The sequence below is a fragment of the Heloderma suspectum genome, chromosome 6 (genome assembly GCF_057233095.1).
Source record: "Heloderma suspectum isolate Gila_16-S chromosome 6, 16-S_ref, whole genome shotgun sequence".
Taxonomy (NCBI): Eukaryota; Metazoa; Chordata; class Lepidosauria; order Squamata; family Helodermatidae; genus Heloderma; species Heloderma suspectum.
The window spans coordinates 116,639,077-116,664,671 of NC_139463.1; the positions used below are offsets into that span (position 1 = coordinate 116,639,077).

At 46.9% G+C, this 25,595-nt stretch overlaps 3 protein-coding genes across 3 annotated transcripts; 1 reads left to right on the plus strand and 2 right to left on the minus strand.

Moving 5' to 3' along the window:
- Positions 1–1,232: 1,232 nt before the first annotated feature.
- Positions 1,233–2,159, minus strand: LOC146342770 (olfactory receptor 10G6-like). Its single transcript, XM_084808642.1, has one exon. The coding sequence runs from the start codon at positions 2,157–2,159 to the stop codon at positions 1,233–1,235; it is 927 nt and encodes a 308-aa protein (XP_084664768.1).
- Positions 2,160–13,148: 10,989 nt separating this feature from the next.
- On the minus strand, positions 13,149–14,048 carry LOC146342771 (olfactory receptor 10G9-like). Its single transcript, XM_084807979.1, has one exon. It carries the CDS (start codon positions 14,046–14,048, stop codon positions 13,149–13,151), a length of 900 nt encoding a protein of 299 aa, XP_084664105.1.
- An 8,972-nt stretch (positions 14,049–23,020) lies between these two features.
- Positions 23,021–23,950, plus strand: LOC146342772 (olfactory receptor 10G4-like). The gene has a single exon (XM_084808643.1). The coding sequence runs from the start codon at positions 23,021–23,023 to the stop codon at positions 23,948–23,950; it is 930 nt and encodes a 309-aa protein (XP_084664769.1).
- The last annotated feature ends 1,645 nt before the right edge of the window (positions 23,951–25,595 follow it).

A 25,595-nucleotide genomic window follows, 5' to 3' on the forward strand; every position in this document is an offset into this window, starting at 1 on the left:
CCCGGGTAGGCAGGGTCAGTTCAGCGCCTGAAGGTACTTCACTGAGAACCTGCTACTTGCATTCAGCGATTCACCGGATGGCGCAGCTGTCCACAGGTCCCAGCAGCTGCTGACAATAATATAACGTAACAATGGGGAGCAGGGATACTTTGGCACTTTGTGCTTCTCACGACCAGGGGCTCCTTCACACAGAGCTTTCATCCTGCTATTGAGATTGCTCACTCATGGAAGTGCGCGGGCCCTTTAGATGACATCGTGGACCTCCAGGAGCTCTCCTGCACTAAGTGGCCTTTATTCCATTTCTTAAAAGATCAGGGATAATGAGTCATCGAATTACAGAGCTTGAGTTGCTCCTGAGTTCCCTTGTGAAAAGAGGAAAAGTGGCAAGAAGAGGAGACAGACCAATGAAACATATGGAAGACTCAGATAAGGGGGAGGAGGAGGGGGAAAGGGGGGGGGGAACGGAAGCATGTGTGATGGGAGTCCGCTGTGATCCTGCATTTAAAACGGAAGCAGAAAGCCCTGTTTTAAATGCAGGATTTTAGGCTAGTGTAGAGATGCTGCATGTTGCTCTCTGCAAAAATATCTCATCCTGAGTCCTATCAGCAGTATCCAGATTGACACTAGTGCTAATGTAAGTTACATCACACTAGTGTAAGGGACTTCAGGTGCAATCGCATTAGCATTAGCTGGCTTGACTCGTTTTCTGGGGAATCCCATCATGCCAGTTAATGTTACTGGTGCTGTGCTAGAGGTCCCTCATGCTATTGCAATGTATTTTATGTTAGTGCTTAGGTCAACCTGGATATTGCCCTATGTTTTATTCGAAACCAATCTTCAGTTTTCATTGAAAAAGAATTACCAAATATTTTCAAAGAAGTAGCACTCTAATATTATATGAAAATATAACAAAACAGCAAACTGTATATGCCAGCTACAACACAATCTAGAATGTGGGCAACCATCAAAGAGCGAAGGAAAGACACACCCAGAGACAACTGGAAGGGATAGGAAGTGGGTTTCTTCAGGGTACGTTGACATACAAGCCATCCAACAGTTTGATTTGAGCTGAGTCAAAAAGAGGCAGCCAGTGCAACTGACACAACACTGGTTGGAGATCCTCCCCGTCACCACTCCCACTTCCACAATCAACTCACCACATGGTGAAGTGGATGTGAGTTGACTTTTTGACCACAGCACAGGAGAAGAGGGTTGTGTCAACCTGGTGCTGTTCATTCTGAATTCCCACCCCACCTTTTCACTAGAGCAGCCTTCATCTCCTTGTTCCTAAGTGTGTATATGACCGGGTTCAACAACGGGGTGACTGTGGTGTAGAACATGCTCACCACTCCATCTACTGAGCTTTGAGTAGCTGGCCTCAAGTAGTGATGAACCACAGGCAAGTAATATATGCCCACCACAGTAACGTGGGCAGTGCAAGCTGAGAAGGCCCGCCGCCGCCCTTCACTGCTGCTGATCCTCAGAATCGCTGAGATGATGTACACGTAGGAGATCAGGATCAGGAGGAAGCATGTCATGGCCACAAGGCCAATGTCAACAAAGACCACCATCTCATTGAGTTTTGTGTCAGCACAAGCCAGCTTTAAGATGGCAGGGATGTCACAGAAGATGTAGTCAACATGGTTTCTTTGTCCGTAGGGCAAGAGAAAGGTCATGGTTGTCTCCAACACTGAATTCAGACAGCCTCCAATCACTGTCCCTAAGGAGAGGATGAGGCAGACTTTCCAGCTCATGAGGCTGCTATAATGGAGGGGCTTGCAAATGGCCAAGAAGTGGTCATAAGCCATCAAGGTGTAAAGCAGACTTTCTGCACATCCAAGAAATTGGAAGAAGAATATCTGGGATACACATCCCGCAAAAGAGGTGACCTTTCCACCAGGAATGAATCCTGCAATCACTTTGGGAACAACCACAGAGGTGAAGGCCATGTCCAGAATGGACAGATGGCACAGGAACCAGTACATGGGCTTGTGCAACTGGAGGTCAGATGCCAACACCCAGAGGATCAAGGAATTCCCCAAAAGTGTCAGTATAAACATGAGGCAGAAGAAGAGGAACAATGGGACCTTCATCTCTCCTGGGTATGGTAACCCAGAGAGGACAAATTCAGGAGGTGCTGTTTGATTCGGACACTCCATGGACAGAATATTGCTATGCTCAACCCACTTCTCAGAGTGGTGAGAAGTTTCAGTGTTGCAGCATTTATTTAGGTTTGGTTCCCTTTGGAAGGAGGGCATAGAAGTCTTATTGGTATTTTGTAATATATGTGTTTATTTATTCAAATTGAGCATAGGTGGAGGCATAGCTTAAACACTTGGTCAGATAGCTGAAGTTCATTGCTCCCACCTTCACATCTCCAGGGAGACAGCCAGCACCCTTTCAGAGCCCAAACTCAACTTTCTGTGCCTTAAATCATAGATAATCTCTCTCTTAACTGAAGCAGCAGTTTCTCTTCACATGCAGACACATAGATCACATCATCCTTGGCTGGGGTGGAGGGAGAGGTGTCCTGCCGTCAGGTATTTCCTAGCCCTTGGGAATGACAATTATAGAGAGCTCCATAACAATCTCCATAACAGAGGGAAGGTAGTTGGCAACTTCGTTAGGACATTTAAGGTAGCCTCTAGCAGTACATCTGGTTCCATTAATCCTCTCCTGCCCAACCTTCCAATTTTGCACAACTATTTATAACAGCAAGTAAAAATCAGTGATCAGTTGGGTTAGTGAATGAAAAACAAAGCTATATAAAAAAGTGTTTTTCGAAGCATGGGACACCGATAAGGAGGAAGTGATGTTCCAGGAAGGGATAGGATCCAGAGAAGGAGGTGATGTACTCTTCCTCCAACAAGGAAGATTTTCGTAGATGACGTAATGAACCTTGCAATGGATCCTTCCTTAGAGATCAGCACTAGATTTATGGGGGTGACCTCATCCTCACCCTCACAATGCGATTTGGTAAGAAGGGAGCTGGCAAGGAGACCACACCATTACCTACTGTTTCCTGATGTGTGGCTTTAGAGAGGGTGGGAGAGATTCTATTCTAATCTGTCTTTAAGTTGCAGTATGGAATATTCATCCTCATCCATATCAACTTGGGTTAAACAGCAAGGGGTATGTACCTGATTTCTTACACATTCACCAATAGACCTGGGCTTAGATCCAGATTTATGCTGGATCAACTGTGATGGCAAAAATGAATGTCCTTGCCCCTTTCTTCCCACAGCAGCCCCTGTACACCCTTAAAAATGCTGCACAGAGAGTCAGGAGCCACTGCTGAATGGAGTGAGCTGCAGTGTGTGTGGAGAGAGGATCCCAAAAATCAGGTGGAGTGACCTTCCATGAACAAAGCCTTACCTCTCGAGGAAGGCTGCTTCCTCTCAAGAAAAGCAGACCCTGGATCCAACCCTTGATTATTTGTGCCAGGGTTGGAGGCTCTGGAAGATGGCACAAGAATGGAAGGGAGCCTGATATTTAAAAGTTTGCACAATATTGGCAAGAAAAGAAACCGAATCAATGCCAGATGAACTGATGAAAATCTGTTATCTCAGTAATCAACCTGAAAAGACATTTCCCATCTAGTCAGGAACACTATTCATGGATATGGTGTTGAAGAAGATACCTCTACACATGCCTCAACTGAACATTGTCTTGTAACAAAACATGACAGTCCCACTTTCCTCCATCCAAAGATTAGGAGAACCCTATCCCCGAAGTCCAGATTTCTACACCCTTTGCCTGAGCTTATTAGACTTCAAATCTGGAAAAAGATTGTTGAAGACTCAGAAATCATCCAGGAGAACATTACAGTCAGCCTTTCACCCACATGATGTTTTTGCTCTGATCTGCCTCTTCGAAGACTATTATGATGTCTGTAAATGCATTTAGAAGGAGCTATACAATTCAGATTCCCACGTCCCTGAGAGTATGGACACTAATGCTAACTGGCGAAATGCATCCTGGCAAAATGACCTCCTTGATGCGGAGAGGTGCCTGCTTCAGACTTTCTGATGAGGCTGCTTGGAAGACTTGATACAGAACTGTTGATCAGTTTTTGGAATCACTTGGATGCTTAACAAGACATGATTAGCAAAAACTTGCAGAAGCTTTCTTGTTACCTTTATATCATTCCAACTTTTTTTTTCTATTCAGAAGATTGGTTTTCCTCATGGTAGATCTGCTTCCTCAATGACAGCAATGTCATCTGAGTGGCCCCAAACATACTTTCACCCAAACTTAGCATTGGCTAGATGTGCATGGAAAGAAGATCCCCAAACCAAGACTTCCTTCCAGGGAGAGAGCTGTGTGAATCTGTCATAGGAAAATCAACCAAAGGTGTTCGACACTTGAAAAGGCCATCAGGTGAAATGTGGATTAAGCTGTTCTGGGCTGGAATACAGCAGGTCAGGTCTCCTGCATTCATCTTTGTTTTTTCTAACTTGCACTGAGATGTTTCTTTAGCCTTCCACATCTAGTATACCTAGTCATTTCATTCTGAGGACAATAACATTTATTTTGAGGACAATAACATTGCCACTTCTTTAATTCAGTCTCACTGTAGGGGATAATGTGTTGGCCCAATGTTCTTCACCAGCAGGGTCACATTTCCTTTCCCTCCCATGTCTTTATAACATCGCATCTCCTGTGAGTCCCACAACTCCTCCTTGCTCATTTTTGTTCCCCCCAGAGTTACAGGCATGTGCACTCTTGAGAACATGTCTATGACCTATCTTTCCATCAAATTCCAGTGAGTGTAATTAAAAAGTTTGTTTATTTGAAAGAAAGGTAATTATTGTTGCAGGATTGATAATTATCAGGGACATGTAAACAGTGGTTTGGGTCCAGGACAAAGTTAAGTCCCATTGAAATCAATGAACCAACTTCTTCGAAGTCCCAGTGACTTCAATGGAAACTGAGTGCAGGTAACGGTATTAATTTCTATCGAGGGTGTGGAAGTTGGGCCCAGATGGCAGGCTAATCTGCTGTCTGGCAGGCACAAGATTTTTAAGGTGCTACCACACAGCTAGTGCTCACGTGAATCGGTCCAAAGCAAGTGGAGAATTTGCCTGCTTCCTTTAAAGCTTGTTGGTTAAAGGATGTGTCCAGAATCATAGACTAAGGATCCAGGCTGCACCCCGTCTTGTTCACCACTCACTCATCTTCTACTGAGAACAGTGCTCTTTAATTTGTTCAGGAATGATCTGCAATTAGGGATGAGCCTTGAGAGAATCCAGTCTGCCGATGATGTCATAACTCATAACAAATTATACAGAAGGGTGAAAACCCAGCAAGTGGGTTGAGAAGAGCTCCAAAACGACCTCTACAGACCAGGACAACCAAATGGCAAATGGTGTTCAGTATAAGAGTACGGGAATACACCTGGGGGAAAACATCCTGAGATTGAGCCAGTGTGGTGGAGCAGTTGGCGTGTTGGACTAGAGCAGGAGTGGGTCACTTGTGGTCCTCCAGAAGGACTGCAACTCCCATCATCCTCCACCACTGGTTATGCTGGCTAGGGCTGATGGGAGTTGCAGTGAAATAACACCTGGGGGCCAACAAGTTGCCCACCTCTGGAATAGAGTCTGAGAGAGCTGGGTTCAAATCCCCACTCATCCATGAAGCTCAGCAGGTGACCTTGGGCCACTTATTCACTGTCTCTCAGTGTACTGTACCTCACAGGGCTGTTGTGAGGATAAAATGGAGGGAAAGAAACCGTGCATGCGGTCTTGAGCACCTTGGAGGAAAGGTGGAGTATACATGCATTAACTTAATCAATCACTCCTAGGGATGTATGAAAGTCACTTACCTTTTTGAAGGGTGACATTTGAGGTGGGGGGGAGGCGCTCCATCCCTCCCCCCGAAATTCTCTCCGGCTGGCTCCATGGAGATTTCACAGAGTCGCTGGCCAGGGCCACCCACAGCCAGACATCCGGCTGCTGGGCACCCTGCAGGGACGCAAATGGTGGCTGCTGTAGCTGCTGTCATTTGCGTCCCTGTATTTTGCCATGATAGGCTACGTAAATATTTACGTAGCCTATCATGGCAACCCCCCCAAAAAACAGCAGACGCAAATGGCGGCGGCTATGGCAGCTGCCATTTGCGTTCCTTTTGTTTCCCGCCGTAATAGCCAATGTAAATATTTACGTAGGCTAAAACGGCAAAAAAAAGGGAATGCAAATGGTGGCCGCCATTTGCATCTGCTGTTTTTTTTTGGGGGGGAACGCAAATGGCATCCCTGTGTTAGCCGTGATAAGCTACATAATTATTTACGTAGCCTATCACAGCTATAATGAGGAAACGAATGGTGGCCGCATCTGCGGCCGCCATTCGCAAGTCAGCATGGACGGCAGCAGGTAAGTGCTCTGTTTCGCGTGCCTTTTGTGAGGTGGGTGGGCGGGGGGCTTCGTTCCGCCATGGATTTCGGGGAATGCATGAATGCACTGGCATTCGGCCTTACCGAGATCCATGGCGGAATTCTCTGACATCCCTAATCACTCCACATTGAAACTGAAAGGACTCTGAGTAACCAGGAGTGTGATCATGGTGGATAACTCAGCATCATCTTGGTGTGTGGAAACAGCTATAAAGGCTCCTGACATAATAGAGAGCATGTGGGTGGGTGGTACTCAGGTCTGAGGATTGGGTTGCTTGCCTGTTGTGGACACTGTGGACACAGTTGCACTACCTCTGCAGGAGCAGGTACATAGTTGTTTTTTTTTGAGGGGGGGGGTGCTCTGAGATTCATCCACATCACTAGAGGCCCACCTGTGACCTTAGTGGCCCAGAGTGCTCATTACCAACTTTGGGCAGTAACCAACGCTCCTACTGCCTTGTATCCTGTTTTCCCGCATCTTGCCTTGAGGTTGAACCCTACTGACCTTGGATTCCTTCTTAGCTCTGCTTCTGGGACCACATCATGTGTCTGACTGCTTATCTGTGTTTTGACTTTGGCTGCTCTTCAAACCAGTTTTGGATTTCTCCCTCTTGTCTGGCACAATTGCACTTTTGACCATTGCTTGCTGATTAACTTGATTTTGGGTTGCCTGTTAGTTTAACCTCAGCCTGATCCAGCCATAGCAGAACATTGGCATTCAGAGCCCTTAAGAATGTGAGACCAGGATACCTAGCTGACCACATTCCCCTCGGGACCAGGATGCCTAGCCGGCACGAAGTCGAGCCCTGAGATATTCAGAGCAGGTCGTAGTGGTCATGCCACAACCAACAGAACGTTGCCAGGTCATAGCAAGCAAGTGGGCCTTCTCTGTATTGATGCCCATCCTCAGGAACACTCTCCCGTGTGTGATCCAAGAGGCAGAAACTGTGGCAAGCTTCAAATGCCTGTTGAAAACCTATTTGCTTACCCAGATGTAGGGATGTTGGAGGATATCCGGTTGGGGCTTGAGGTGATGGATTTCTTGCCAGGTCGGCCCCCTGGATGCTAGTCTGTGGATCCTTGCACTTGCCCGATTCATCCTGAGTCAGGCAACTGCGGGGGACCCTGCTGACCCGTGAGTGGACTGGATTTTGCATACAAATCATGGATAAACTGCATACGGAAATCACAATCTCCACAAATTGGCAGCCATAAATACTGCCATTCATTAGGGCTGTGCAGGGCCTCCCCGAGCCTACTTGGAAGCTGCTTCGTGGCTTTGGAGGCGGGCCCTATTTGGCTCGGGCCGATTCAGGGCCCTCTGACTCGATTCGGCCCCGAACCCGAAGAGCCATCCAAATCCCCCTTCAGGCCCCCCTGATGCCCCCACACAACCTCAGCTCCTTCCCTTGCCGCCACTCCCCCTCCCCCTCCTCCATTGCCACAGCCTTCTCCTCTGCCTCCCCTGCCTCCACCTTCTCGTATCCACTACCTCTTCCTCCACCACCTCCTCCATTGCCACCACCATCATTGCTGCCCTCAGCACCTGAGGCCTGGACATGTGCTGGCTCTTATCTCAGGGAGTCACCATTTTTGAAAAGGCAACTTCCTGCAGTAAGCGCTGGTGCGTGTCCAGGCCTCAGGATCTGGCAGCACTGACGACGTCAGCGGCGAGAACGGCGGCACAGTGGTGGAAATGGCAGCAACGGTGGTAGTGACAGCCAGCGGTGGTGGCAATGGAGGCGGCAGTGGAGGCGGCGGTAGATGTGGTGACGGGTGGCTCAGGTAAGGATCTGGAGGCACCAAGGCACTGGGCCAGGGGTACCAAAATTCCAAAGTGCACCGAGGCACTTCGGAGAGCCCCCGACCCACTCCGGGTCACTTTGTGCCCCCTCCGCTTCACCTCGGAAGGGGCTCAAAGTGGCCCAAAGCAGACTGCTTTGACTCAGGCTTCAGGTCTCAGGCCAAAACGATGTCCAGCCTTACCGTTTTTGCAAAATTGCAGGCGTGAGTGGCCTAATTAGACCATTTCTACCTGTAATTTTTTGTAAATGGCGCTATTTGAAGCCACTATTTTGTGGAAATTGTGATTTATGTAGGTAGCTTACCCATGATTTCTAGGCAAAAGGGCCTCTTGCGGGAAGAAGAGGAATCCTGCTGCCCTCTGGGAACCTGCATACCATCTGGTGGCTTGCCCAACATGCCTCACAGGGTCAGGTAAGTAGCAGGGTTCCAACGAGTGGGGTGTGGGTGGGAATGGGGCGGGGTCACCCATCCCTACACAGCTGTTGCCTGCCTGTAATGGACAATGACACTGCTGCTCTGTTTTCTTTTGCTTTGCTGTTATGTTTTAAATCATTTTGTATTTAATATTGTTTTGATATATGGGGCAGAGGAATCCCACAAGTTCAAAATGTTCAAGCAGTTGTTGTGATAGTTCCACGCTCCATTCAGGCAATACATGTCACAGCAGAACAAAAGTCATGGTGAATGATTGCCACAAACCCGACGTCAACTAAGATCAGCACCTCATGGTTGGTTGCGCCCGTGCAAACGAGCTTCAGTCCAGATATTCCCCAAGAAGTATGGCAAATAGAGAGTGGGTTATTGCGGGTGACATCGAGATTTTAAACCACACCTCCAATGCTCAGAGGCAGTTTTAGGATATTTGGTGCCCAGCAACATCTTGACTCATGCACTTGCAAATTTAGCTGGAATGTGTCCCAGGTGGTTCTCACCCCTCTACTGTCCAGCAGAGAATGTTATACCCCTTCTTCTGGAGCAGCAAGGTTTGTTTGCTGTATTGAGCAAAGCACTGATTCCTCAAGATGGGTGATCACTGATATTTATTCCTCCTGTGGTTACAGTCAGTCAATCCAGTACTCACCTTGTATATGTAAAAAATGGGTCCATACCCTTCAGTGGAGTTGAGAGTGGTTCCGTCAGCTGAAGATATTGGTGAGGATAATAAATACATGAAACTAGGGCCGCGGTGGCTTAGTGGTTAAGATGCTGAACTGCAGACCGGAAGGTCAGCAGGACAGCAGTTCGAGACCCGAGTGCCGCGTGACAGAGTGAGCTCCCGTCTTCAGTCCCAGCTCCTGCCAACCTAGCAGTTCGAAAGCAGGAAATTGCAAGTAGATAAATAGGTACCGCTTCAGCGGGAAAGGTAACAGTGTTCTGTGCACCTCGGTGTACAGTCATGCTGGCCACATGACCACGGAAGTGTCTTTGGACAGCGCTGGCTCTTCAGCTTAGAAATGGAGATGAGCACCACATCCTAGAGTCGGACACGACTGGTTGGGGACACCTTTTGGAATACTTTTAAAAGAATCCAGTCTCCATTAGTTTCTCTATTCTCACTCCAGCATTTTTACACAAGAGATCTCATGTCCAGTTCTACTCCTTAGTTCTGTTCCCTGGACTGTCTTTTTATTCCTCAAAAGGTCCTTTCCCAACATTATGAAGCAAGGAAGAGATTGCTTTGCTAACAATAAACAAACAGGCACTGCATTGGGTTGCCAACAACTAAGCTATTATCTAAGGTCTGAGGTGTTCAAAGGAAGCACCCACCTGATAAAAAAAGGGAACTCTATTTTGGCAAGAGAATACTTCATCCTAGGAAGCAGTCTTTCTCCTGAACACTTGACCTCTATTGCTGGTCTATCTTTATACCTCATGCACATTCCTTTCTTTACCTTCCTCCTCTGTTCTCTCCTCATTCTGTGTCCCTCAGGACACAGGGACTTAAGTATGTGAGACTTGGGTTGTTCTTGAGTTAATGATGATAGTAGTTGAAACACCAGAGGGCATCATTAAGTCATTGCTTTCTTTGGGGTAACACAAGGAAACCATTCCAAGATGTAACCCTTTGTTCAGTTATGCACATTTCAGTCATATTCAGGAGAAGGCTATCCATGGCTGCTAATCCTGATGGCTATATGCTTCCTTCAGTTTCAGAGGTAGTATTCCTTTGTACACCAGGTGCTAGGGAACATGGGTGGGAGGATGCTGTTGCACTCATGTCCTGCTTGTGGGTTTCCTGTGGGCAGCTCGTTGGCCACTGTATGAACAAGATGCCAGACTAGATGGACCCTTTGGTCTGATCCAGCAGGGCTCTTATGTTCTTAGGGACACTTTATGGTACGGGTGGAGAACCTGTCCTTATAATCGTGTTCTCTGAATGCATGCACTGGTAAAACTGAATTGCATCAGCTGGACCACCTCTTCCTATACACCAGGGATGCTGAACTTCAGGCCAGGTACCAAATATGGCCTACCTGGGTTCCAATCTGTCCCCAGATGGCCAAGCCTCATTCTTCTGGTCCCTCCCCCATTGATATGTGTCCCCTAAGGCTTAGTTCTTGGCAGTAATAGCTTTAAGCTAAAATTTGCTGGTGTTTTTGGCATTTTGACTCCACTCCTTTGCCTTTGGTCCTGCCACATTTTGCCTTTGGCCCTGCCCAGGACTGGAATGCGGCCCACGAGAGCTTGCCCGAAATTGGATTTAGCCCTTGGGCTGAAAGAGCTTCCACACATCTCCTTTATGGTCTGGTTGTGGGGGTGATTGGGTTGTCCCATCCATTTTGACTCCTGAAATTATTATATCAAGGAAAAATGTGGAAGGCAAGCTTAGCCATCTGAGCACTGTGCAGCAGACCCAGCAAAGACTTCTCAGAGTGCTTCCACATTCGCTCACTTTGAACAGGATGTTTAAACGATGCCATCATCCCATCATTGTCATCCTGTATTTCTCCTGTGGGTCTTCCATTTTTTCTCAGACTGCAGAAAGTCTGACTTTTTCCAGAAGAACAGAGGAGCAGTGCAACCTCCACAGGTGCAGATGCCATCAGCAATACTCTTCTGCCTTTCTGAAAGGGTGGGGGTTTGACATGGGCACAGAATGCTGCACTAGATGGACCCTTCATCTGATCCAGCAAGGCTCTTCTCAAGTTCTTATATCAATGGCATAGTCCTGATGGCTATATGCTACATCCAGTATCAGAGGCAATATGCCTATGTTTACCAGTTGCGGGGGAACATGGGCGGGATGGTGCTGTTCCACTCATGTCTGACAGGCAAGGAAGGCAATGAGCAAATAGACAGTGGCATTCACTGATCCTCTTTCTCAACACCTTCATTGTCTGGGTCAGAACGAGAGGCAGGTAAATAAGCAGGTTGCTATGGTAAAGAGAAGGACCGACTCCAAAGGTCTCTTGTCAGTGGGCCCCTGCTGGGTGTGGGCCCTTGGCAGATGCCCAATCATGCCTACCCTTGACTCTGGTCCTGGTTCTATCCATGCATTACAAAATGGGTGACAAGAGAAAATTAACCATAATGAAACAGCCAGGGGCCTGGGCCATGGGTAGCAGTGTGAGATGTGCCAGGAGCCAGGAGACAAGCTAGTAGGCAGGACTGAAGAGCAAGTCAGGACCAAAAGACAGACCACAAGGCAGGACTGAAGAACAAGCCAGAACCAGAGGAGAAGCTGGGAGGCAGGATGTACTTTATTTATTTATATATTTATTTAATGTCCAATTTAAAAATGGAAACTTAATTAAAACATACAATCTAAGCGACTGAAAACACAATTAGAAACATAACAGTAAAAGACATGAGCAGCACCAAACAAAATAAAGCTCTTCAGCCATAAATCAGCCTAAATGCCAAAGGCCTGCCTACATGGAAATGGCTTTGCCTGCCACTGGAAGAACAGTGGGGAAGGCCCTGGGACGCCATACCACCCAGTGGCTTGCCCAACACGTTGAACAGGGTTGAGTAAGCGGTGGGGGTCAGGCGAGCAGTGTGTGGGGTGGGCACGTGGTGGGGGGTTTGCCCATCCCTATACAGCTGTTCCCTGGCCTGTAATGGACAATGACACCCCTCTGTTCTATTCTTGCTTTTGTTATAATGTTTTAAATAATTTCTTATTTAATATTGTTTGGTATATGGATTTTAGTGTGAGCCACTTAGAGATGTTATTATATTAAACAGTGTAGAAATATTCTAAAATAAATAAATAAATAAATAAATAAATAAATAAAGCAAGCAAGCAAGCAAGCAAGCCAAGGTCAAACACAGTGGAGCTATCCAAGGATAGGTGGGGTTCCAGAAGCAAGTTATTAGCTGGAGTCAGTCAGGGTAGGGAGCAGGGACAGGCCACCTGAGGACCTGTGTTGTTCCTGCAGCTAACAGACATCAGTTGGGAGGTTATAAAGCCTGGTTTCCCCAACCCTGTCCAGGTCCAGGCCTAGCTAAAACCAGTTAGCCTAGACTTAGAGGTTCCCTACTCCTGAGGGATCCTTTACTTCTGAGGAGCCTGGATCTTCTGGGCCTGGAGGTGCTGCTCCATCAGTGAGTGACTGCCTGCATCTGCACCTTCTGATGTTGGTGTTCCCTGAAGTTGGGAGGCAGGCTGACCTCCCTCTTGATTCTGCAGGGGAGACAGCTGTTGCTGGTGAGTGGGAAACCCCATCTGTGAGCTTCTCCATGTCCTTGGCTGCAAATGGGACTGGTGTAGCATGCCGTAGGTGTTTGGGCCAGAGGGCTCCACAGGGTCTTCAGATGTTGTAATACCAGGTTCTTCATCTGAGAAGGGGTCAGTCTGGCTCAGATCTGGGTCAGGCATGACACTGTCCCATAAAACTACAATTCCCAGCATCCTGTGGGAAGAGAGAATGACCACCTTAAGCCCATGGTGCAGAAATATCCCAAGATTATCACCTGCCCTGCACTGATAACAGCTGATAATGAGCCTTTATTCTGCTGGTTCAAATCTTGCTTGGTGCCTCAGTCTGTGCAGAGCAGCCTTCATCTCCTTGTTCCTCAGAGTGTAGATCAGTGGGTTCAGTAAAGGGGTGAGGATAGTATAAAAAACAGACACAATCCTATCAAGGGTGCTTTTCGAGTGGGGACGCATATAGGTGAAGACACAAGGGATGTAGAAGCACGCCACAGCTGTGAAATGGGATGCACAAGTGGAAAATGCATGGTATCTTCCTTCTGTATGACCAAGCTTCAAGATGACTCTCAAAATACTCCCATAGGAAAGCAGAATGAGGAGAAGGCAGACCAAGGCCACCACACCAATACTGAAGAAGATCATGGTTTCATTGACAGAGGTGTTCTCACATGCCAATTCCAAGAGGGCTGTTGGGTCACAGAAGAAATGGTCTATCTTCAGAAGTCCACAATAGGTTAGGTGGAATGTCAAGGATGTATGCAGGAGAGAATGGAGAAAACCCATGACCCATGTGACAACAACCAGACGGATGGACATCAACCTGTCCATGATGGAGCTGTAGTGCAGTGGTTGGCAGATGGCCAAATACCGGTCAAAGGACATGATTGTGTAGAGGAAACACTCAGTGCTTCCCAGCAGTTGGGAGAAATACAGCTGGACAAGACAACCCATGAAGGAAATGACTTTGCCTCCAGGTTCCAGGAAGCCCTGGACCATTTTAGGAAGGGTGACAGTGGAGAACCAGAAGTCAAGGAAAGAGAGGTTCCCTAAAAAGAAGTACATAGGTTTGTGTAGGCGGGAGTCAACACAGATGGCCACCAAAATCAGAGAGTTTCCCATTAAGGTAAAAAAGTAGATGATCAAAAACAGCAAAAAGAGAAAGGCCTTCATCTCTGGAACATGGGGAAGGCCCATCAGAATGAATTCAAACTTGGCAGTCCCGTTCTTGCTATCTACAAAGTCAGTTTCTGGGAAGCACATTGGGATGAACTCTGTTGTCATAGTCCAGTCATCCATGGCAGAAAGGGAGAAGCAAACAATTATGTTGTTAATTGCACACTGGTAACATTGTATGCTGGTGTTGCATGTGTGTGTGTGTGTGTGTGTGTGTGTCTACCTACCTACCTACCTATCTATCTCCATTAAATACATATATATTCATAGAACCATAGCATCACAGGGTTGGAAGGGGCCTACAAGACCATCGAGTCCAATCCCCTGCTCAATGCAGGAAGCCTGATTCCCAGGCGGTCTCCCATCCAAGTACTAACCAGGGCGGACCCTGCTTAGCTTCCAAGATCAGACAAGATCAGGCACATACCGTTAGCATTGTATACTGGCATTGCATATGTAATCAATATCTATGTATCATGAATACCAAGGGCAAAAACAAAGGAAATTAAGCCTAATAACAAAAGGTAGACAAGATGGGGTATGTAATATCAATAATAATAATAATAATGATGATGATGATGATGATGAATTTCACAAACACCTTACAAATTCTTATCAGTTTTTTTAATCTACAAAAACTAAAAGCAAGCAGCTTGATGCATCTCATGAATAAAGTTCAAATAAAAAATGACAAACAACAAATGTGTCTACCAAGCTCTGTTGATATCTGAGTTCCTAGTGGTGCTAGGAGTGTGGATATATAGGGCTGTGGTGGAATGGATAGAACGTTGGATCAGAGAAATTTTGGTTCAGATCTCTAGTCAGCCATAAATCAAACTGGGTTATCTTGGATTAGTCAGTGTCTCTCTCAGCCCAACCTACTTCACAGGGCTGTTGTGAGCATAACATGTGATAATCTCCATGTACATCTCATCAAGTTGCTTGGAAGAAGGGTGGAATGAGATAGAGATAGATAGATCGACAGATCGATAGATCGATAGATGATAGATAGATAGATGAATGGATAGATAGATAAATGAGGACCCCGAGAATGTATTATTTAAGTATTTATAACATGCCTTACCATCCTGAAATAGGATCCTCGAAGTCGCAATTAACCAAACAGCAAAACCATACAACCAAAATAAAAACCAGCAGCTGCAAGTAAATCACAACAGATATTAAAGGCACAATCCTATGCATGTTTACAGAAAAAAGGTCTACCAGCATGACCCAGCCAGCAGGGCTGGATGGGGCATGCTCAGAGTTGTAGGCCTTTGTTCTGCGTAAAGTTGCATAGGATTGTGCCCTAAATTGTCTAGGAGTGCCCCTACTGAAAACAGTATCAACATAAAGTTATTTTCTTGTACATGTGAATCAGCTTTGTAAGCACATTATTTAGCTAGCTAATGAGCTAAATTCAAATCACTTTCTGGGGGGGGATGAGCAAATGCAATGCAATGAACCTTAGCAGCCTGATTCAGTACTTGATAGATACCTGGCAGTGAAGATGGCTGTGTGACATTTCCTTCTAAATTCGGGATGGAAATATCAGGGACATCGGAATACAGATGGCTGCTGTGGGTCATGTAAAAAGCACAGGATATACATCTCTGATTTTCAGGAGGAACCACAGAACAGTTCCTTAAGTAGTTCTCAAGGTACCAAATGTGCAGAGATGCTGGTGTAATTATGCAAGATACTAGAACTTGGCCACTGAGACCTGGCTTCCCAAAGGGATGTCATGAAGAAGTTCAGCAAATGAAGGGTGCTTATTCAATTCCAGACTAAATGGAGATATACATTAGAAGGGACGTTACTTTTGATATACACTGGACAGAGCAGGTTGAGGGGTGTGGGGAGTTAGTTGGTGACTGAGAGATGAAAATATAAGCAGGAGTAATGTGAAGACAGAGGCACAATGATGACCGGAGGTCCATCATAAAGTATGTCATCATAGGGAAATGGGTTTGGGCCATTTCTGTGCCATTGCAAACCTGTGTCTCAGGATTCTTTTGTGCAAAAATAATCAGATGATGATGATTGGAACACTATATACATTTATAAAGGTTGGTTGGAAGCTTATTACATCAGATCTGGGAATTTCCTCCCATTTCTTTACCCAGCTGCACCATGAACCTTGCATAGCAACTGCTGGCAAGCTGCTTGGCACAGAGCATGTACAGACATCCCACCACAGTATTGGGCAGGATATGGTGCGGCCACTTCTCCAGCCTAGCACAGAGAACATCAAGGTGTACAAAACCTATGGGGCTAGTGACTTTGCCAGGGGGGCTTCAACTCCTGGTCATGTACTCCAGTCCAGATTTAGCAATAACACCTAATCAAGTAGCATTAGATTAAATGGCCGATAGCTGGTGTAGGCACAGCAATCAGGAGTTGAAGGCACAATCCTATGCACGTTTGGCCAATGGGTTCTTTAGACAATGACCCTCTAGTTTCACTTCTGTGTCTAACCAGCACTTTTGGTGAGTTTTTTAAGAGCAGGGAAAATGTGGCATTTAATTGTGAAAGCGAAAGGGAGCACTAGTTTTTCTTATGTATTTGTGCTATGTTGCTATACCACAGGGCCACCTAGAGGTTATGTAGCAGAAAAACAGGAAAGGTAATGCTCCTTGTGTAATGCTCAGATATCAGTTCTGCGATGAAATCAAACGTAGACGCAGTGAATTAAAAGCTAATTAGCAGCCTTATGTCGAAAAGCTCTTGAACGGAAAGGGCTATAAAGGCTTCCAGTTTGGGCTTGGACCTTTCCTGAGGAATAAGGTTACCCTGGCTCTGGAATGTTTCTGTGTGTTCCTTGGCTGTGAAGCCAGGGTGGGGCATTTGCTCTGGTTCCCATCTTTCTGAAACTCAAACAGAAGGACCCTCAGTGTGTGTGTGTGTGTTGTACAATACTGTGGAAGAGATTTCTATGGGCAAGGCAGCAAGGATTCCCAGTCCCCATTGGTCAAGGACTCAGTTCTGCCTCCCCTCCAGTGGTGTAGCGGTAGATTCTGAACTTCAGGTGCTCATCATGATGGTCTCCATAGCCAAGACCCCAAGGACAGTCCAAAAACGCAGGCAGCTTTATAGACCCATATCAACAAACCAGTTCTAGCAGTTTTCATTTCCTGCAGGAACATGTCTTTTGTAAAGCTTCTTCTTCTTCTTCTTCTTCTTCTTATTATTATTATTATTATTATTACATTTATATCCCACTTTTTTCCACTTGCAAGGAACCCAAGGTAGCTTACATGGCCCTCCTCCTCTCCATTTTATCCTCACAACAACCCTGTGAGGTGGTTTCAGCTGAGAGTCAGGGACTGGCCTAAATTCTACCAGTGAGCTTCATGGCCGATGGGAGACTAGAACCCAGATCTCCCAAGTCTCAGTCCAACACTCTAACCACTACACCACACTGTCTTTCAATAATACATTAGCCTTCCTCTCTAACCAACTCCTGCTGCCTATGCAGTGTGGTCATGCTACAGGGTGGTCAAGCAAACAGGCACTGGGCCGCCTGCAGCACTGAGACGCACTTGAAGGTTGGCTGAGATCCACTGTTCGAGAAAGTTACCCAGTGAACTTCATGGCCAAGTGGGGACTAGAACTGGGATCTCCAAGTCCCAGTCCAACACTCTAACCACTATGCCACACTGGCTCTCCCAGTGGCTCTTATTTGCCTATTCAAGGCCAAGTCACCCCCAAATATTTTGCAGTACAACAAGGATAGCTCACAGCAATATATTGCTACTAGGAAAATCCATCCCCTCTCCCTTGTTACTGTGCAGATTACACCTAAGCTCAGAGGGAAAAGGGAAGCCTGAGGGGGGTGAGGTGGGGGTGGCAGATGAACGTCCCTGCTAATCAAAAAGTCCTGGTGCTTCAATCCTGCGAGTCCTGGCTCCGCTACAACACTGCTCCCCTCCAATCTTCGTGAAATAGCCAAGCTCTTGCAAGAAGCTCTGGTCTGTTCTAGCCATTCAGGTTGTAGTAGGGATGTTGGAGGAATCCCTCCAAGGGATGCAGTTCACCAAGCTTCCAGCAGTTTGGCCCACCAGACTTCGGCTCACTTACCCATGAGGTGGTCCAACTCAATCTGCATCGAGTCAGGCCAGCTCATGGATTTTCTGGTTCTTTCCCCCCATCAATGGAAAGTTGTACAAGTTGCAGGCGCAATTCACATAATTTGCACAAATTCTGGCTGTAATTTGTGAATTTTTTTAAAAAGTACGGCTAGAATTTGCGCAAATCATGCACATTGCACCTGCTATTTGCACAGCTTTCTATCGACGAGAAAAAAATGGAAAATGTCCCCAGATTTCAGGAACAGCCTGCTGCTTGGCTTGCGAATGCAAGCTACGCTAGGCGGGCAGCAGGGATCCGTTGGGCCCCCGAAGAGCTGGATTTTTAAAGGATGGCCATCTTTATCATGCCCCTTGCAACTGTGACTTGGAAAAAAGTGGTGGGGAAACAATACAGGTTTTGGCAGCCCTGCCCATGATCCTGTTAAGCCAAAGTCTGGACTGAATGCCTCTAGCATCAGTAAATGAACAAAGAAACTTAAGAGTGTATTTTAATATTTTTCAAAATATTATTTTGCGTAGTATGTTTCTACTGGCTCCAGTGATTGCTTACTGAAGCCCCAGCTTCCATGCTCATTAGGGAATCCCCCCACCCCCGGGAGGCATTGGATGTTAATAAAACATTTGTGTTGTATGGAGCTATATTTCCAGCCAGATCACGAACAACAAACCTAACTACAGCGTCTTCATAAATCCTTCATGGAGGCAAAACAATCAGCCGTGATTTATTAGGAATTTAGAAGAGACTTGCAATGACTTTTCATCCAGACATGGATGATTTTCTGCAGCCGCATCTTCTGAAGCCTTTTGTACACTGGTCGGTCTTGCGGAAAGGAAACTGGGTATCGTAAACCAAGGTGTGTGTGCATGTTGAGCGTCAGAATTAATGCATAGTCATCAAGCTGCAATCCAGAGGATTGAAAGGGATTCATTTGAAAGGGATTTCAGAATATGCTGCACCCATTCTTTCTATGTATTGCTGGAGAATCTGGATTTACTTTTTTTTTAAAGGTTGCTTGGTTGGATATCAACATGAGCATATAGAATGGCCAGTGCTAAAGCAGACTGCTGGTTCTTCTAGCCCGCAAGCTTTTTTTGCTGTTATCTCCAATCACTGATAATTGATCAGAGACAAGAGGGTATTGAAGGACCATTCACCTTTACATATCCTGCAGACAGCTGCTGTAAAGATTTGGAGGTGTGTATTTTGCAGGCAGGAGACCTGCTGCACAGAACTGGGTCTAGGCTAGGGTATCAAGGGGAGCTTCTTCTGAGCCCTGTTGCCGGATATCCATTTCACCGGGGATGCTGGCCAGTGGCAACTGAAACTGGGACCTCCTGCATGCGAAAGATATGTCCCGTCATGGAGCTGTGACTTCTCAGAGGTGTAGCTGCTCTTTCTCACAGTTCATGGGCTTGCCTGGGAAACCGAACCAGGACCTCTCACATCTGAGACCAGAACCTACAAGCCTGATCCAAAGGCCTGGTGTGCAAGCAAAAGACTCTTTTGCCCCAACGTGCTTGTGGAAATAACTTCTGGGCATGCACACAGATCTTTGGATCCAAGCCACAATCTATTCATCATTCTTTAGTGGCTTGGAAATGTAGTTTTGCTGACTTCTGAAGTGGGACCCCCCCCCTTTTTTAGAGCGGTTAACTTAGAACTTAAAAAAAGTAGCCCTTGCTGCTCTGAACCCCCGAACTCGGAGGCTTCCAAGATTCCTATGCCCTGCTGGGCTCAAGCTGGCAGGGCGGGAGGGGTGGTGGAGGGGATCTTTGCCTCCCTGCCTTCTCTTCTTTATGTTTTCTCTAGATGGGCTTTTCAGCCCTTTTCAGCCCGTCTAGTGAGGGCACTTTGGAGGGGGAGGGAAGGAAGCTGGAGGAGGCTCAGGAAAAATCATACCCTGGCCTCTCCAGTCTCCTCCCCTCCCTGCTCACTGGAACACTCCCTTTTCTCCCTCTCCGAGGTTGAGTTTCTGACCTCGGAGAGGGAGCCAGTGCAGTTTATTCCATGCTGGCTTTGAGGGGGCATGGGAGGGGGGCCAGATCTCTGACTCTTCCTTCCAAGGTTGGAGTGCTGTCTCTGACCTCAGATGGGGGAATCCAAACCATCCTATGGTCTCTGGGACACTCACCCAGGGACCTTAGGCTTGCTCTCTTAACAACTCAGCCCTCCATCAACTCTTGGATACTCACAGTGCAATCTTACACCCATCTACTCAGAAGTAAGTCCCATTATGCTCCATGAAGCTTACTCCCAGGTAAGTGGGTATAGGACTGTAGACTTTGTGAGGAAGAGGAAGTATGGTGAGGGTCACACTGGTGAGAGCCAGTGTGGTGTAGTGGCAAAAGTGTTGGACTAGGAGCCGGGAGATCCGGGTTCTAGTCCCCACTCGGCCATGGAAGCTCACTGGGTGACTTTGGGCCAGTCACAGACTCTCAGCCCAACCCACCCCACAGGGTTATTGTTGTGAGGATAAAATGGAGAGGAGGAGGATAATGTAAGCCGCCTTGGGTTCCTTGCAAGAGGAAAAAAGGCGGGATATAAGTGCAATCAATCAATCAATCAATCAATCAATCTCTTCTCTGGATACTTGATGCTGCCTGTTTCCCCATGGTTGATGTCCCAGATTTTTGATGTACCCAAAGCAAATTATGCTGATATTTCCATTTTAACTTGAAATTGTTTGCTGTCCGTATAGAACACCTATGGAAGCTTCCACCCCACTACGCCTCCCTCACTATCCCATACTCCAGGGTGGGCACCACTGGGTCTCTGGACACCTTTCTTGATGCTCACCAACCTGCCCTACCCCTCCCACTTTTTAAAAAGACATTTTCTTACTGGCATCTGGGATTGCTGTGAAAGAGGTTTCTGTTGGTGCTGAAAACTGTGGGTTCAAAGCAGTTGGTTAGTGTGTTGGGGCTCAGACCCTACCTCTGCCTTGATCTCAGCCTTTTGGGGCAGCTTAGTTGTCTTTTGTCATGCATGCCTTCCATGGCAACCATTTTGTGGTGGTGTGCAGGACAGTTTCTCAAATTGCCAAATGTGCCCATAGCCCCAAAACATTGCCTACCCCTGCTTTGCTCCTTTTCTAAACCTTTCTATTCCATACAGATGTCTTAAGAACATAAGAACATAAGAGCCCTGCTGGATCAGACCCAGGGTCCATATTGTCCAGCGTTCTGTTCACACAGTGGCCAACCAGCTGTCGACCAGGAACCGGACAAGCAGGGCATGAGCACAACAGCACCCTCCCACCCATGTTCCCCAGCAACTGGTGTACATAGGCTCACTGCCTCTGGTACTGGAGGTAGCACATAGCCATCAGGACTAGTAGCCACCGACAGCCTTTTCCTCCAGGAATTTGTCCAACCCCCCTTTAAAGCCATCAAATTCATGGCCATCACTATGTCCTGTGGTAGCGAATTCCCTTCCTTCCTTCCTTCCTTCCTTCCTTCCTTCCTTCCTCCATCCCTCCCTCCCTCCCTCCCTCCCTCCATTCCTGCCTGCCTGCCTGCCTGCCTCCCTCCTACTGACATCTCTGTACCTTTACCTATGCCTGAAAGAGCCCCATCCCTGAACATTAGCCCCCTTCCCCACCACTCCAGCGCTGTGCCGAAAATTTCTCCCATTTTTCCCCTCGACCATTTTCATTCAATGTGCTAGAGAATACTGAAGGAATTTCGGAAAAATTCTCATGGGTTGGGTTTGGGTTTCTTTGGCTTACCTTACTTAGGAGGTGGCCAAGGAGTGAGCACAAGAGTCCTGTCTTTCATTGTACAACCATCCCTTTGGCAGCCTGTAGCCTCCTCAGCTCCCTACACTTCAACTGAAGCCCAGCAGAAGGCATTATGAGCTAATTCTTCCCATGGGGCCTTTTCAGATCAGGACGTGCGGGCAGCCTGGGAGGCTAGATAAGCTCAAAAACACCACCAAAAGAAATTCGACATAATTTATAGGCTGTCCTGAGAATGAGGCAGAACAAAGGAAGTCCCTTTCACGGGGGAAGAATGTTTTCTGGAAACTGGAGGACAGATTTTGGCAAAGCACTAAGTCAACCTCATCCCTGGAGCTTGACACAACAGGCCCTCCCCACACACACACTTTCATTGTTGTGGATGCAAAATGGGGGCCAGCCTGCCATGACAATTGATGCTGTTGCAGCATGGAACCCCCCAAACCCTTACCCCAAACAAAAGACACTGTGCTACAAGCCCTGCCAATGGTGAGCCCTTCCTGTGGGAAACTGCTGAGAATTTCTCCTTCCCTTGGAGAAATTTGGTGAAATTGTCTCCCAAATTTCTCTGCCCACAAATAAGGTGGAGAATTTGAGTGGCCATCTGCGCACAGCTCTACTGAACTCCTTATTTCCTCCTTTAACTCCCCCTTCAAGCAATGCTTTTTCACCAAAGCTTTTGCTGAACTAACCTATCCTATCTTTGCCAACATCTCTGCTACACACCGGTCATCATCATCATTCAACGGTTCCTCATGTTTTCTTCCACCTCGTCTCATCCATCCAACGTACAGCACGAACACTCTTTGCTGTGTTCTATACAGTCCCCGTAGGAGGCTGGTATAACGAACCAAACTACACATCATGCATTTAATGTGTCTGTGTCTGTTTAAATTTTTTTCTTAATGGCAGCCATGGTGGTGGTGGTGGCAAGTTCAGGACTGAGTCTGTGGCATGTGAGGAGTGGAGCTGAACCCATTTTCCCCATGCCACAATCTCAACGAACATGGGGGAATCAGAAAATCTCCTCTGAAATATTATTTTTCGAATTTCCCTTTTCTTGCTTAGGCACGAAGTTACTAAGATCATCTTCGGAGGCTGTCCTCTGGGTACTGCCACCCACAGGATCATGAGGTCCTAAGATCTGGAATACAACCGCTATTAAATGAAGATGCCCAACATCACTGCTGGGATTCAATTCACCCTCCTTGGGTTTTCTGACAGTTTGGAGCTCCAGCTTCTCTTTTTTGTGGTCTTCCTATCCATCTACCTGTTGACCCTTCTTGGCAACATCCTCATAGTCCTTGTTGTCCATTCCAGCCCTCAGCTCCATTCTCCCATGTACTATTTCCTCTGTGAGCTCTCTCTGTTGGATGTGTTGTATTCCAGTACCACTGTGCCCAAGATGCTGACTGGCTTCCTGACGGGTTCCCGAGCCATTTCCTTTGAGGGCTGTGTAGCTCAGCTCTATTCCTTCCACTTCTTTGGAGGCACTGAGTGTTTCCTGCTCACCGTCATGGCGTATGACCGGTATGTGGCCATATGCAACCCCCTCCACTATGCTGGTATCATGAGCAGGGTAGCTTGTGTCAGGCTGGTGGCTGCAACATGCCTGGTTGGCTCGCTCCATTCCACCCTTCAGACCATGCTAACCTTCCACCTCCCTTACTGTGGGCCTTACCAACTTGACTACTATTTCTGTGATGTTCCACCCTTGCTGAAGGTGGCCTGTGCAAAAACCTCTCTTAACCAGACCATCGTGGTAGTGAACATTGGCGTTGTGGCATTGAGCAGTTTCACTTTGATCCTCGGTTCCTACATCTGCATTGTTGCTGCGATTCTCAAGATGGGCTCTGAAGATGGAAGGAAGAAAGCCTTCTCCACCTGTGCTTCGCATCTCACAGTGGTCATCCTTCTCTATGGCCCTTGCATTCTCATCTACATGCAACCAACAGTCAGCCACCCAATACTGAAACTTGTGGCCCTCTTCTATACATCCGTGACACCGGCCCTGAACCCCATCATCTATACCTTGAGGAATGAAGAAATCAAGAAGGCTGTGAAGAAACTGGCATTCAGCAAAATATTTTCTTGAAGGACTGGCAATACAGTTTTCTGTGGAAAGAAGCACCTTGTGTCATGATGAACTAAATCCCTATGTCTCTGTCAGGAGATGCTGGATCTGTGTGTAGCTCCACCATGTGGTGAACCATTGAACTGCTGGTGACAGCCTTCTCAGTGAAGTACCTTCAGGCCTTGAATTGACTCTGCCATTGGAACTTCCTGGATATGAAAGAGTATAAAGTGCTTCCTATTCCAGCTGAGCCTTGCTTGAGCAACAAGGTCTTCCTGAGTGCTAGTGTGTTCCTGTATCTTTAGTCCTGACTTCTGGCTTGTCCTCCAGTTCTGACTTAATTTCAGTCTTAACAACTGGTTTGTCCCACAGCTTCTGGTTCCAGGATCACCTTTATCTGCTTACCCACAGCCCAGGCCTGAAAGTTTCTGAGCGATGTAAAATTTAGGGTGTGGGGAATGTTTCATCTAATACAGCCTGCTATTCAGGGGTCAGCCAGATGCTTCCAGGAAGTTGAAAACAAACATAAAGGCAACAGCTTTCCTTGGTTGTTTGTCCCCAGGACCTAGTATTCTGTGAACGGGGTGACCTCTATGAACTGATTCAAGGTGCTGAGCACAGAACCCAGGATGCCTGGGTTCTGTACCAGGGGAAAGTGGACCCTAGCAATGTAGAGGTGTTGCATATCCAAGGAAAGGCTAAGCTAGGATCCTTCTCCCTGACTTACTCTTTATTGGTCTATTTGACATGGGGGGGGGGCCATTCACACACAGCTCCTCCACTGAAGTCTTATGCAGTATAATCCTCAGACAGCTGCACCACGTGATTCCTCTGTATGTATAGACTGTTCCTTACCAGGCAGTGGAACTCCTCAAACTGGCATCATGACAGAAAGTGACATGTGTGTGAAAGAATGCCTTGCACAAATTTAATGGCACATGGAATGTCTTTCTGGAGTGCTTTGGCTACAACAATATTGCCCCAACAGTAACTTCTTGCCATGACCTCCCAGGCCTGAGACCTTCCAGTGTGCAGCAGAGGAGATGAAGACAAGGCACAGGCTGCTTCCTCAGGGATAGGATAGTTAGTGTCTTATTCAAGGTCCTCCCAGACAGATTACTGCCATCATCCTCTGACTTAGAGGATGAGTCTCCAGCAGAACCTCCATATCCCTAGCTTTGCAGGAGCCACAGGCTACAAAATCAGACAAGAGCTCTTTAACAGTCCAGTCAGCTCCTTTGGGGTGGTGTGGAGCTGACCACACTACAGGTCTTGTCAGCCTACATAAAGCTTCATTTGGCTTTAGCTCCCTGTTGAGACAATATCCTCCTATTGTTGTAGCAGGAGAGAGATCCACTGAAAAGGATCCCTGTGGAGCTATCCAAGGTCTTATTTTCTTCTTGCCGTGTTCTAACTGCTATTGAATGCTACCAGCTTCCCCAAGCTGGTACTTATTCTACATGAATGATGCAAACATCAGTAATTGCTCATTAGATGGCTGCTCTTGCCTTTAAAATCCTTTAGGGTTTTGTCCTTGGAGCCATCAAACCAATGTCAAAACAAGTTTTTTTTGGGGGGGGGTGTTGTGTTCACATCCTGGAAAAACACAAGATACATGGTGAGGCAAAGGTTTATATAATTCCTCCAGCTACTGCAGATCAATTGA